We start from the raw sequence: 13,477 nt of genomic DNA, 5'->3' as shown, positions 1-13,477 counted from the left end.
TCTGCCAGGCGGCGCCAGTTACTTCCAAAATAATAGGTATACACACAGTTCTACACTATGAACTAGGTTACCGCAATTCGCATGTTCCGCCTTGGCCAGATACTCTAGCTAGAACGCCGGTTGTCTCATCTGAAGTTGTGCGTCAAGTTGACACATCATGTAGCAGGTGCAATGAGGAATTTACGGGTATGGTTTAGATCAGGGTTCGGCAACCTATGGCGCACGGGCCGGATCGGGCTTCTGAAGTTTCAAGGTAGTTCAATCTCGTAGCAGCCTTGATCGAAGAGTTTGCTACAGCATGTATATATCATGTATATATCTACGAATATACTTTTTCAAAGTTGAAAACCGTAGAGTCAAACGTGGATCTTGTGAATAAAAGATGGGCGCCTCCAAAATGTTTTACAACATCTTGGCAAGCAATATTGGACACCCAAAATTTTACGGAGACGGGGCTCAACTAATACTACTTTACATGTTCCTGATAAAAAAACAAAACATCTTTGCATGCCAGTTTCGATACGTGACAGTTTTGTTATATTTTACTTCTATTTGCCCTTTTTTCCTTGGCAACAAACCCAGTGGCACCATCTATTGGGTAGCCCCGGCACGCTTCCGGTTCACGCATGTTTCCTCATTTTTTGCTCCTCATTATTTTATCATAAGAGTGAATTAAGTCTGACACTGCTATAAGTGGCCATTTCCAAAAGATGGCGTGTATATTTGGTTTTGCAAATACCGCCAAACCCGCCGTCTATACTCCGTTTCACGATAACCGGGCGAACTGTGGGGGCAAAGGCTCCGCAACCCAATAAGAGCGTCAAAGCGTGGCACGTGACCCGACATCAGAGAAGCATTTGTGTCACCATGCCAAATGCGAGGTGTGAGGTCGGAGGAACTGACTGTTGTCTGCTAGCCAAGAGTCGTCTGCTCCGAAATCAACCAATTTCAGATGAGCATCCACTGCAACAACATATCCGTCGACTAGAATAGCGAGCAATTCGGGAACAGTTCCTGAGACAACCATACGCTCCATTTAGCCGCGAATCTGTGACGGGTACTAATGCCGGGGCACAGTGCAATGTTTTTGAGTGGAAACGGCAGATTACACGGCTGCAATCGCCGGCGATTGCCAACGGCCACGGTGCTACAAGGCGAAAAAAATCGAGTGGATACGGATGTTGCATCACTTTTTTGGTTTAAATATAATTGAAAATCATAAATTTGTGATTATTTATCCTTTATTCTTAATATCTTCTCATTATAGATAGAATCGTGCGAGTTTGATTGCCGTTAAAAGAGGAAGAAGCCTCAAACTATTTTTTGTCGCAGAGGGCTTTGTTGTTGTGGCGGTAATTAAAGTCACTGGATCCTGGGAAAGTAACGCCAAGCTCCCCGTGTGGTCGCCATCTTGGTCCGTGAAATGAGCAATTTCTCTTTGACCACTTCGTTCTTGGTGAGCCGATCTAAATTCGCTGGTGACGGGTAGCTTTATGGAAGCGTTTATTGTATACCGAGAGTTTGCTATCCACACACCGGTGAAACAAGCGCACATATTTGTACCACCACCAGATGATGTGTCGGTGCTTGGAGGCACTGAAAAATAAGTTTACTGTCTTGAAATACGCAAGATGAACAATACAATAGTAAGAGATCCATGGAGATATGCATGATTAATAAGTTGATCGCATATGAAGTGCCAAAGACTCTTAAATTAATGGGGAACGCTTCCAGTACGATGATGCTCCATGGTAATCTTGGCGCGACTGGTTTAGAACGACCCCCTGGAGGCTTCGAAGATTTAAGTGGACCAAGATGGCGATTTCCATGGCAACCTAGACCAATTAGCCAATCGCCTTGCGAGGTTTGGGTCGTGTGTATGTTAGTATCCGTTCGTGCCCGGCTAGCAGGTAGGGAAGGCAACGGCGCTACTTTCCCAGGATCCAGTGACTTTAGTGGTAATGAGGCCCCGGTGGCCTCGACCATGGGAAGTTGTCACGTGCTTTCCCCCAGTGCCATTATTGGGTCACGGAGGCCGCAGCCTTCGCAGTTCGCCAAGCTATTGTGAAACAGAGTGTAGTTCAGAACCAGAAGTAGCTGGGGGCTATTCGCACACTGGCGCCACTGCGTCCCTGCTTGCACAAGAAAGAGTGAATAGGCTGGCCTCCCCTCCCCCATTTCCCCGTCCGGCCCGCTCCATCTCCACTTTTGCAGCGATTTGGCCCGCTGCAGCAGAAGGTTGCCGACCCTTAATTTAGATTGTTCCGATTTGTTAAATAGGCAATGCAACGATTTTCGGACTGTGGCCGATTAACTGCGGGGATTAATCTGTGTCACCTATAGAACGAGGAACAGAAAACCGTATTTTCTTGCACGCGCTAGTTTTTGTTTGAAAAATTAAACAAATCAAAGGTTAAAGTTCTTCTCAATTCTCCCGTCGTCTTTTGAGTGGCATACTCTGGGGGCCACCTGGTTTCCTGTTGGACTCTTCCTTCAGAGACCCAAGCCACTTTCTCGGCGACTGTAGACTTTTCAAGGATTGGCATCGTCGAAGGTCGCGGCAAGCGATCGACACAAAAGGCAGTTTGCCATGGGGCTGATGACAAGTGTAGTGGCGGGGTGGGGGGGGGACAGGCTTTGTTGATTTCCGCGTGTCTCCCAATTACGAATTATCATAGTTCTCGTAACCGCCACACGCGGCTGCAGTTTGGCAAATAATTCATTTTTTCCTTTGCGATTACGCGGCGGAATTTTCGAGGCAAGATAACACATTTTTTGTCACTTGTGCCTAGGTAAACAATATAAAAAATACAAACTGCAAATTCTTTCAACATTAAAATCGTTGCACTACCCTTTTATGCCCACCTCGAATGCGGCAGTTTTTCCCAGCATCGTGACTTCACAACACCAGCAACACGGGCTCACCACAATCACACACAGCAACCGCAAAAGCTCAAATTGCATAATTACTAAAAAAAAAACCCGGAGTCACTGAACACACAAAAGTTGCGTTTGAGATGTTGTCTTGTCCCCATTTTTGTGTATGTCCCATGTCTCCATTTTGTTTTAGCAAGTATGCATCACCAATCTTCGTGATAACCCTTGTTTCAGTAACTCACAATGCTATGTTTTGCCATTATCATCATCATTAGTCATGTAATTTTTTTGCATTGTTTAGATGCACAGTTACATAATGATAACGCAGTTTTAGATCTTTAAATGGCATTAAGAATACTAACTCATCCCTCTGAAGAAATTTTGTCTCAAGAACGATCAATTTCATACCAAATTCAAGTTCAACTGCACGTGTTCTGTTGTCATCGTCGCCACCGCAGGGCGGTGAGGGGAAAATGTTGCGTCCTGATTGGCTGCTGCCACTTTGAACGTCTCTGGGTTGTCGGATTGCTCGTTCGTTTTGAGCTGGACACGAACCCTGCAATTCATGTTGCAATGCGAGGATCTAGCTAACAACTTGCCAGCAAACCCGGAATTGCTTTAACAATTGCTCCGCCTGATGCAGTTCAAAGCATGCAGCAATCCATAAACATGAGCACTTCGGCACTATCCTTATGCCCGAATGGTCAGCCTTTACCGATGCCTATGTCACGGGATGTTACTTTACTGGTACTTATTCCCCTTGTGTCTCGCTAGTAACGACCAGCCCTCTGCTAAAAAGCTGACGGAGTGGAAGGTTGACAAACTCTCGATAGAGGTGATGAACCAACGTACGCATAAACTTTCCTACTGTTCCTAGTGAAATGTTGGAGGGCCACCTAGTAAATGATTGTTCTCGTTAAGCGAAGCTTTATTTTATTGCAGTAACCCTACAGTCTGATAAGAGTCCCAGATGCATTCTCTTTAGCATAGCCACTGGAAAATTAACGCACTTGTCGGGAACGATAAGTTTGACAGACATTCATAATACATGGCTTGCCTTGACGTCGTATCGGCTGCCCTTATATAAATTGCAACTCCAGCCTGCTGCTTGCAGACTAACGAAGAATGAGAGGAGGAGGAACGGCGGCGGAGACGGTGGCAGGGACTGTCAGCCTATGTGCTGCTGTTACCGCATGGCTTTGGTGGGCGTGTTTGTGCATCATGCAGTTTTAATGGAAAAAGCAAGCGAGTTAAAATAGGAATTGTGTTCGGCTTTGCAACTTATAAAAATCAACATGCTTATTTTCCGCACGCCAACATCTCCGTCACCTGTGATATGCTCCTGCCCTGACCATTTCGTATTTGTTTTCAAATCAATCCAATCAATTAATTTTAGCACACTGACCAGCATCAGCGAGCAGGCGTACGGGAAATCCTGAAAAATCTATCTGTCTCTTCCACCATCATCCAACTATTTCCCCGTTATCTATAAGGAGTTGCAAATACCTTTCACAGAATACATTTAACTCCACCAAATTAGTTTTTCTTGGCAAGAACAAGCAGAAATTGCCACCAGCGCAATGTGGTAAAGTCACGTGCGAGCCACGTGTTGGCAAGGAAGCCTCCCTAAAGCTATTGTGGCAAACTTCTAATTGGCACCACTTTTCATACACATATGCCCAAATGACGACGTGGCCAGTGTGTTTGCATGCATGATGGTTGCTTCGATTGCATGTTGCTGTGAAATTGTTGCGATGTGCTGTGTCTTCATCGTCATCTCTTTATAAATTCCGCAGGCCTCTACAAGTCCAAGAAGAAAACCTAACGACAATGCGACAAGCGGACTTTACATTGCACACCATAAAAGTGTTTGCCTCGTACAGTATTGTGCTTTTGTCGCTTCTCTGTGGATGATTGCTTTGTTCTGTGCCGTTTTGTGCTCTAGGACCGCTGCAGTAGAAAAAAGGATTGGTTTTAGTTATAACATGGCGAGGCAAGCCTGCACCATTTTCAAGGCCACCAATTATTGCAACTGGGCAATTGGGTCGCCGAAATCGAGAACAAAAATGGCTAATTCAATCCCAAGGTCCCCCTCGCAAGCCGTCGCTCCAAATGATGTAAAACATATCTGATTGACAGCCATGTGGCATGTTTTGTGCCTCGAGGTCATCAATACCTACACCTTAGTCACGAGTTGTTAAAGTGAACTTTTGAGTGACCTTGTTGTGTTCTCGGAAACGTGATTTTCACTTTTTGAGTTCAATGGAAAAGGTTGAGTTTGGTCAAAGGGATCCTTATGTAGTTTGTAAAATTTGCCCAAGTTTGCCTTCTGTGCTCTGCTAGGAAAGTGTCTGCTGCATTTTGTGAGCTAGCTAGAAGGCAAGGTGTCATATCCCTAAAAATATTTAACGGCTGAGACAGCTCGTGGGTCGGTTCAGTTTTATAAGGTGTGGCGGCTATATAGAAAAAAACGAAGTACATCTAGAAATGCAGAGAGACTGAACTACAATACCTAGAATGCGTCTCCGACCACCCATGCGTCGAAACTTGTCCCGAGGATGTTCTCTTTTGTGTCTGTTCTTTGCCGGTTTTGATCTGTGTGCATGCTTAATCCTATGACAAGTTTCGTGGTGTCTTCCTGCAACTTTTCTTGACCCTTGAGAGGCGACGGAACTTCTGGAACCGTGGTGTTTAAGCGTAACGGTGCGGTATGTTGATTTTCTTTGTGGTGGCATATTAAGGTTTTTGTGGTGCCCCTTACTTTGACCTGTGTGTGAATAGACCTTTCCCCCTCTCCCCTGTTTTGATCGGCCCCTGGTTAGGCTGTAGCAGAACTGCACAATCGAGCTAGTCGTCTTGCCTTTTTTTTTTTCATGCTTTTTGAAAGCTCCGTCCCACCGTATGATACAAGGTTGCCAGGTCACTGCTTTCCTTATCTTTGACTTTTTTTTTTGCTTTAAAGGCCAATGAGCAGCCGGAAAGGAGCAAACCCTCCCTCTATTCCTCCTTTCGATTTCAGAAAGAGGGAAACCTTCCTCCTTTCTGCAGGGAGTTGCTCAGAGGACTGCATCTGTGGGGAGGGAAGGAGAAAAGTGTGCGAGAGGGAAGAGAAAAAAGGAAACATTGAACCGGTTTTTTGCCTGGCAGAATATGATTCTGTAGGTCGGCCTTTAAAGTTAATTGCTTCACTGTCAGTTTGTATGGCAATCACAGCGCATAGGCCTTTTCCACTGTTTCGCACTGTCGGTGAAAATCGAGGTATATTAAAAACCAGTCTGCAATTATTTTGGTGCAGAATTGACATTAATTTTATTAAAAAGTGCCCAAACAATGTTTGACCATGTTTTGCCATGTAAAAATAAAACCACTGCCATGACTATATTTTTGGGAGTAGCTATTTCTTATTCTGGTGCACCTTTTTCCCAAGGTTTTTTGTATTAGTTTACAATCAGTGTACAGTGATGTCTCGTTAATATGTACACGTCTGTTCCCCCCAAGAAGCATTCATAATGCGAGTTGTCCAAATAGTGAGGCAATACGTGTATTTAACCGGTTCGTCCCCAAAAATGTTGTCTATATACCAAAGTATCCGTATTAAGTGTCCGTATTAACGAGACAGCACCAATGCAATGTCTTGTCCTAGCGAGCAGGCTTAATGTGTGCTCATTTTTTGCGTAAATACGGTGTGACCAGTTGTGTCAAAATTAGAGATTTTAAGTGAAAAGCTCCAGCTCTGCTGTGCCATCTAAACACTCGAATGAAACCTCCTTCTCGATATGGTGGTCATAGTGTGCGCCGCCAAAAGTAGTGGACTCTTTTCAAAACCCCATCTAGCAACATTGGTGGTCACCATTTTTTGGGGCTAGGTGGCGTAAGCCAACACCCGTTTAAAGGCTGCAGCCGTTAGCATCCGTCCATCCATTCTCTGGCCATCCAAGTCCCCAAACGTCTACAGAGACCTTGTGTCCAATACCTGCTCCAAGTGTGTGACAAATCAATTGCAGACTTGCATAATTGGTGAAGCAGCTACTGGATGGTGTGCACTTTTGAAAAGGGTCTATCGGTGCCGGTTACCCGAGCACCCAAGGTTCTTACTCTTTTTTTGCTTCCCCCGGTGCAATGCTTCTTGTACTGCAGTGCAGAGGTAGAAGTGCTTTCGGCAGAATGCGAAATTCATATTTATCTCCTCGGGAACCAGGGCGCTTTTTTCGTTGTACATGGGGATAGAAACTATAAACGGATGTGCTTTCTGCGTTCACCCCAGAGCATCTTGTTCCGGATGTTATTTAGCCCCAAGATTAAAGATTTGTTCTCGGTCCCTTTTTAGGCTGACCCACAGTTGGACACAAGGGTAGAAAGTTGGTATTGCATCAAATATATTTCAAAAAGTGCTGTTGTGAGACGAGAACTTACAAACCAATGAGTGCTTGTAGGCGCTTATTTGCAACTGGAAGTTTTAATCAATATGGGATACAAGAAAGAGTTCGCCCCATGGCCGTCCGTGCGCAGAGTGTTTCCACTAAGCTCGTGTACGAGGATTACTGGATACACTGTACACGAGCCTCATCTGGTAACGCGGTGCGTAAAACGTGCCTCACCCGTCTGTTTAGCGTTGTATACTGCCCGTGCATCGAAAGTGATCCCAAAGGGGGCCACCGATGACGTTACAGTAGCCGGTTGTCGGATGTCGCGATCCTGGAGGTCGGTCGTAGAAGTCGTGACAAAATGTTTGAGCCGTAGCCGCCGCACTTGCTTTTGTCTCAGCTGCGGCTAACCACACTGGGCGGTTTGCTCCCTTGGCAGAGACGCGGGTGCTCGAGATGGAGGCGATGTCCTTTGGGGAGGCCTTCGACACGGCCATGGACATCCGTGGCAAGACTGTGTACTCGTGCCGGCTGTGCGGCCGCCCGTTCAAGAACTACAGCAACCTTAAGCGCCACATCAAGCTGCATGACCCCATTCAGGAGTCCTTCCCCTGCAGGCTGTGCAGTCGCAAGTACGGCCGCAAGGACACTCTCAAGTGGCACCTCAAGCAGGCTCACGGGATCATCAGCATTCCCATCGACGCCTGTGACAAAGGGTGACGTTTATGCGCATGGACCAACCGTGATCGGGCACCAAGGGCCATGCTTTCCGTTCAGGGAACGTCGTAGCGTAATAAGTGGACGAGGATTTTTTCTTTCTTTGTTTCTTGCTGCGGTGCTGTCGGAGGTATGAAGGTTATAGATTCGTTCATTAGGTGTAACGTTGTGTGAAAGCCAAGTTTGATGAATTGTTCGTTTGCGGTTGCTTGCATGTGATTCAATCTTTTCTAAGTTTCATGGAGGTCAAAGTATTGTTTTCCTTAAAACAATTTAGCTTTTGCATGAATTTATTGGAATTCTAGCCTTTGCGTGGATTAATTGAAAAATACCAAAGGCCATAGCCTTTCTTTTTTTCTTGCTGCATCGCCAATGAAGGTATGAAAGTTATAGATTCGTCCGTTAGGTGTAATGGTGCATGGAAGCTAATTTCGGTTGATTCTTTAATTGCCGTTGCTTGCATGCAATTCTTTTTTGTTGGACTGCAAGTTTTATGGAGGCCAAAGGAATTCTTTTTGCTTAGAATGATTTTTAACCTCTATATGGATTTATTTCAAAGTTGTACCCTCTGTGTGGATTATTTTAAAGTATCAAGGACCATAGATTTTTTTTTTTTTTTCACTAGATCACTATCAAAGGTATGGGATATGTGCGCTACATGCAACAGTGCATAAGCTAATTTCGGTTGACTGTTCAATTGCTGTTGCTTGCACACAAGTCAGTTCTTTTGTTTGGCTGCAAGTTTTATGAAAGAAATATTGTTCCTTCGAATGATTTTTAAAGTTTTAGCCTATGCACAGATTTATTTGACAAATACCTGTGAGACAACCTTTTTTTTCTGCATCACCATTAAAGGTTTTAGATTCGTTTGTGACATGTAATGTTTGAAAGCCAAGTTTGGCCGGTTGTTAATTTTCTGCGGCTTGCAATTCAATATTTCTTGCTTGACTGGCCACAAAGTTATTTTTCCTTATAACGGTGTTTAAGTTTTAGCCTGTGCACGGATCTATTTGAAAGTACTGAGGGCTGTTTATTTTTATAAGGTGCCAGTTTTAGGTTTGTCGAAATAAATGCTGACAGACGTAAAAGCTGTGTCTTCTCCGTTACTAGTAGGTGAGTGCTTTCTGTAAAAGTATTTTTGAACGAGCTCTTTTAAACAATCTTAACACCAAAAACCCTTGGGCAGTTTCACGTAGCATACTTCCGCTTGTACAGTGATGTCTCGTTAATATGGACAACTCCATTGTTCCCATAAGCATCCATTATGTGAGTTGCCCATAATAGCAAGGCAAAAATGCATGTATCTATCCGGTTCATCCCCAAACATGGTGTCTATATAGCGGCGTATCCGTATTAACGGGGTCCATATTAACGAAACATGACTGTACCAATGCAATGTCTTGTCCTAGTGAGCGGTTTTGACGTCTGCTCATTATTTGCGTGTCTTGAACGGTGTGAGGAATTTGCGTCGAAACGGGGGATTTCAAGCGAAAAGCTCCAGTTCTGCTGTGCCATGTCAACACTCGAATGGAACTATTTCCTCAATCTGGTGTTCATTGTGTGCACCGCCAAATGTGGTAGACTTTTTTCGGAATCCCATCTAGCAACATTGGGGCTACCATTTTTGGGGTAAGGTGGCGCGAGCTACCGCCCGTTATATAGGGCACAGCCGTTATCATCCATCCATCCATCTTGGGGGCAGAAAGCAGAAAGTATGCAACTGGATCCGAGTCCCCGCCGAACGTCGACACTGCCCTCGTGTCCAATACCAGCTCCGAGTGCGTGCCGAAACAATGGCGGACTCGGGTAAATAGCGAAGAAGCTACTAGATGGTGTGCACTTCTGCTAAGAGTCTATTGGTGCCGGTTATTCGAGTGCCATTGGTTCTTAATCTTCCTTGCTTTGAGTAGGATGCAAAATTCATATTTGCCTCCTCAGAAACCAGGGCTCTTGTTTCGTCATACACACGGGACATTACTCATCGGACCCGACTTTGGGATTTTCCCTGGAAAGAGCTGAGGATTGAAACTCAAAAATGGCGTGCTTACTGCATTCACGTAACCTCAAAGCACCTTGTTCCACGTGTTATTTAACCCCAAGATTAAAGACTTGTTTGCGGTTCCTTCTTAGACTGAAGGTAGAAAGTTGGTACTGCGTCGAATGTATTTGAAAAATTGTGCAGTTGTGAAATGAGGACTCGAAAGAACAAATGACTGCTTACCTGCAACTGGCAAGCAAGTGCTTACTTGCAGCTGGCAGTTTTAATCGACATGGAATACGAAGAAAGTGTTTGCCCCATGACCGTCCGTACGCAAAATGTTTGTTTTGGGGAGGACACTACCCAAAAGGGTCAACTTTTAAACCTTTGGCTTAATATGGATGAACTTTATGGCATATGCTGGCAGTTATGAGGCAGAATGCAGTGCACAGTTTCGTGTGTGTGCATGAATTGTGAAGGAAATTATAGTCGTTTTTATCGGGAGCATATTGACATTGTTTAGGAAAACTATCATTAGAAAACTAATGTAATACAAAACGTTTTTCTTCACTAGATACTCAGCAGAATGTCTGAAGGGTGCAACTATGAAAACAAAATTTCCGTAACGTAAATTATTTTATGCTAACATTGTGCGGGAAAATCAAATAAATGTTTTGCTTTTTATGTTGTTGACAAAATCTTAACACCATTTATAAAAGACAACCACAAAAAAAAAAAAAAAGCCATTAAATTTCAGTTAGGAGAAATGATGAGTGAACCTTTTTTATTCCGTTACCAAACATTAGTTTTCCTAAAGTGAAATTTATGCCGAAAAGGAGAACTGTGAAAAAAAGCGTTAAAAGTGCTCTAACCTCTACCTTTGGAATTGGTAAACTGAACATAATTTAGAAAAAGAAAATTTCTGGAAATACTTTCTAGATGTTGGTGGATGTAAATATGTCATTTTTCAAAATCAGCTTTTTTGCAGAAATTTATTTTCCTGGGTAGTGTCCCCCCTTATTCGCTCACGAGCCTCGTATGGTAATATGGTGTGTGGAACGCCTCTGACTCGTGTGTTAAGCGTCGTATACTGCCCGTGCATCGAAAGTGATGCCAAAGGGGCCACCAATGATGTAGCTGGCATGTTGTGTTGTCGGATGCTGCGATCCTGGTGGTCGGTTGTAGGAGTTCGGGCAAAAAGTAGGAGCGAATGTGAGCGTCGCCATCGTTGCAGCGTCCCGACTTCTGGCTGCCAAAGCTTCCGGGGACCATCAGGCTGGAGAGCGACTCGTAGCGGAACGGTCCTCTGTCCTCCTCCGATGTTGGCCGCCATCATATTCTGTTCACCCTTAAGCTGAGACTACGGTGGGAGCTACGTGCCCGCCGGGCCAATCAGCCGCCTCCCTCTTATCACCTGACCCGGCTCTCTGCGCGTGGGTATGGCCGGGAGCGTGAGGATATGGCGAAAGAAGCGTATGACTGGTCCATCGAGGACGTAGCTTCCACTGCAGTCTCAACTTCGGGGTGAACGTAGTAGTGACGTCTTGAAGCGAAAATAAAGGAACCACTTTAGAGGACGCGGTGGTAAATGCCCCTGTCGAGATGCATTCCAGGCACCCAAGCGACGGTAGGTCTAACTTTGCTCTAAAATTTCTATTGACAAAGCACCTAAAGCCAAACGTAGCCACTGCATTTGCCTTCGCATTGGCTGCGGCTAACCACACGGGGCGGTTTGCTCCCTTGGCAGTGCCGCAGGAGCCCAAGGTGAAGGCAATGTCCTCTGGGGAGGCCTTTGACAAGTCCATGGACGTCCCTGGCAAGACTGTGTACTCGTGCCGGCTGTGCACGCGCCCGTTCCAGCTGCTACACAACCTGAAGCGCCACATGAAGGTGCACGACCCCAACCAGGAGTCCTTCCTCTGCACGCTGTGCAGCCGCAAGTACAGCCGCAAGGACGATCTCAAGCGCCACCTCAAGCGGGCTCACGGGATCACCAGCATGCCCATAGACGCCTGTGACGAACGGTGATGTCTATGTGCATGGACCAATCGTGATCGGCCACCAAGGACCGTGCTTTTCGTTCAGAAAATGTTGTAATGTCATCGGTGAACGAAGATTTTCTCTTTCTTTTTTTCTTGCTGCGGTGCCGTCGGAAGAAGTATGAGGGTAATGTGGAGAGCGTGTCGTCTGTTTCTTGCGCAGGGGTTGTGGTGACATCAGAACGACGCCGATTTCTGATCGGCTTTTTGTTTGGAAGAATAGTGGGTAGAGCTCAATGATAGATGCCTTCAGGTCTACCCACTATTTTTTTTAATCAGCCTATAAGAGCTCGCCGTTCTGACATCATCACAACCCCGGGCTCAAGAAGCAGACGAACTTGCGCTCTGCATAGATTCGTTCGTTAGATGTAATGGTGTGTGGAAACCAAGTTCGTTTGATCGTTAGTTTGTTGGGTCTTGCACGAAAAGCGTATTTATTTGGCCATCCCATGCCTTGTTTTTTATCTGTTACACGGGTCTAAAGTATCAAAATGTCCCCGTTTCTCCCTTTCCTATGTGTTTGTACACCTGACTCGCCACTTTTGGAGTAGGGTGCCTAACTGGCTTTTTTGTTTTTGATTCATAAAACAGAGTTAACTTGAGGAAAAGTTTGCCCATACATATTTTGTCACATAATCTAGCTTTTCACGTATCCCCTTGCAATAATAACTTGTCATTACTCTATTGCAGGCTTCTTAGGCTGGGGGTTTAATGCCGTAAGGTGTTTTCAAGAAGCTTCTTTGCTGCATACCTTCCTTGAATGTGAATCATTTACAATGTCTGGCGGTGCCCAAAAGTCCAAATCAGGAGCCCACCATTTTGTTATTTAGACAGCAACAAACTGTGGTGACCGTAAATGCTCTTGCAACAAAAAGCGACAAGCACCGAGTCAATTGAGTGTGTACAAAAACGATTTCTGAAAGTTACAAAGGTACCTAGAAAGTAATAAAAAAATCAAAGGACAGCAATAATGTAGGGAGAACAAGTGCTGGGAACGCCGATTGTTTTACTGTAATACAAAATATGACACGGTAAACATTGTCATACGGGAGATATCATCTAGTTGAAATAGGTATAGGAAAAAATTACATTCAAACTGTTTTCGGGCATTTAGGTAGATGCCTTCATTGACCTGTGGTTGACGGGGATAGAAAACTGAAGCGTTTCTACTGCGAGGACTTTTTCTAAACATTTTTTACATTTTAGGCGCAAAGCTCCTTAGGGCCTAGCCTTTTCCGTCCGTCCGTCCGTGCTCACATAAAAAAAAAAAAATGTTTGCGCAGTCGACAGGATTCGAACTTGTGCTGGGAGACCCCAATGGATTTCTAGTCCATCGCCTTAACTACTCGGTCACGACTGCGGGACGAATAGGAGGCTCTGACATGTGGTAGTAACTCGAGCTGGGGTTTCTGTCGTGGATGAAACGTTGCATGTAGCCGCTCAACGTCTATACAGGAGAGGGCGCTGCGGTCAAATACATATATAATCGGGTTAAACTTTGC

The 13,477-nt window shown here is 45.0% G+C and overlaps 1 protein-coding gene across 4 annotated transcripts in view; it reads left to right on the top strand.

Annotated features, from left to right (window-relative positions):
* LOC8023646 (protein tramtrack, beta isoform) overlaps nt 1-13,477 on the top strand; it is a 217,870-nt gene that overhangs the window by 197,948 nt on the left and 6,445 nt on the right. For 2 of the 4 annotated variants that reach the window (XM_040222242.3, XM_040505253.2), the window contains one exon: nt 7,681-8,574. The exons of the other annotated variants lie outside the window; for them this stretch is intronic. In XM_040222242.3, the coding sequence (XP_040078176.1) occupies nt 7,681-7,961 (281 nt within the window). In that variant the 3' untranslated portion in view covers nt 7,962-8,574. Of the gene's footprint in view, nt 1-7,680; nt 8,575-13,477 lie in introns of those variants that run through there. 4 annotated transcript variants of the gene reach the window in all.

This window comes from Ixodes scapularis, unplaced genomic scaffold, assembly GCF_016920785.2.
Source record: "Ixodes scapularis isolate PalLabHiFi unplaced genomic scaffold, ASM1692078v2 PGA_scaffold11__112_contigs__length_91849675, whole genome shotgun sequence".
Lineage (NCBI taxonomy): Eukaryota > Metazoa > Arthropoda > Arachnida > Ixodida > Ixodidae > Ixodes > Ixodes scapularis.
Note: the sequence above shows the minus strand (reverse complement) of the source record. Positions and strands in the feature narration are given on the sequence as shown.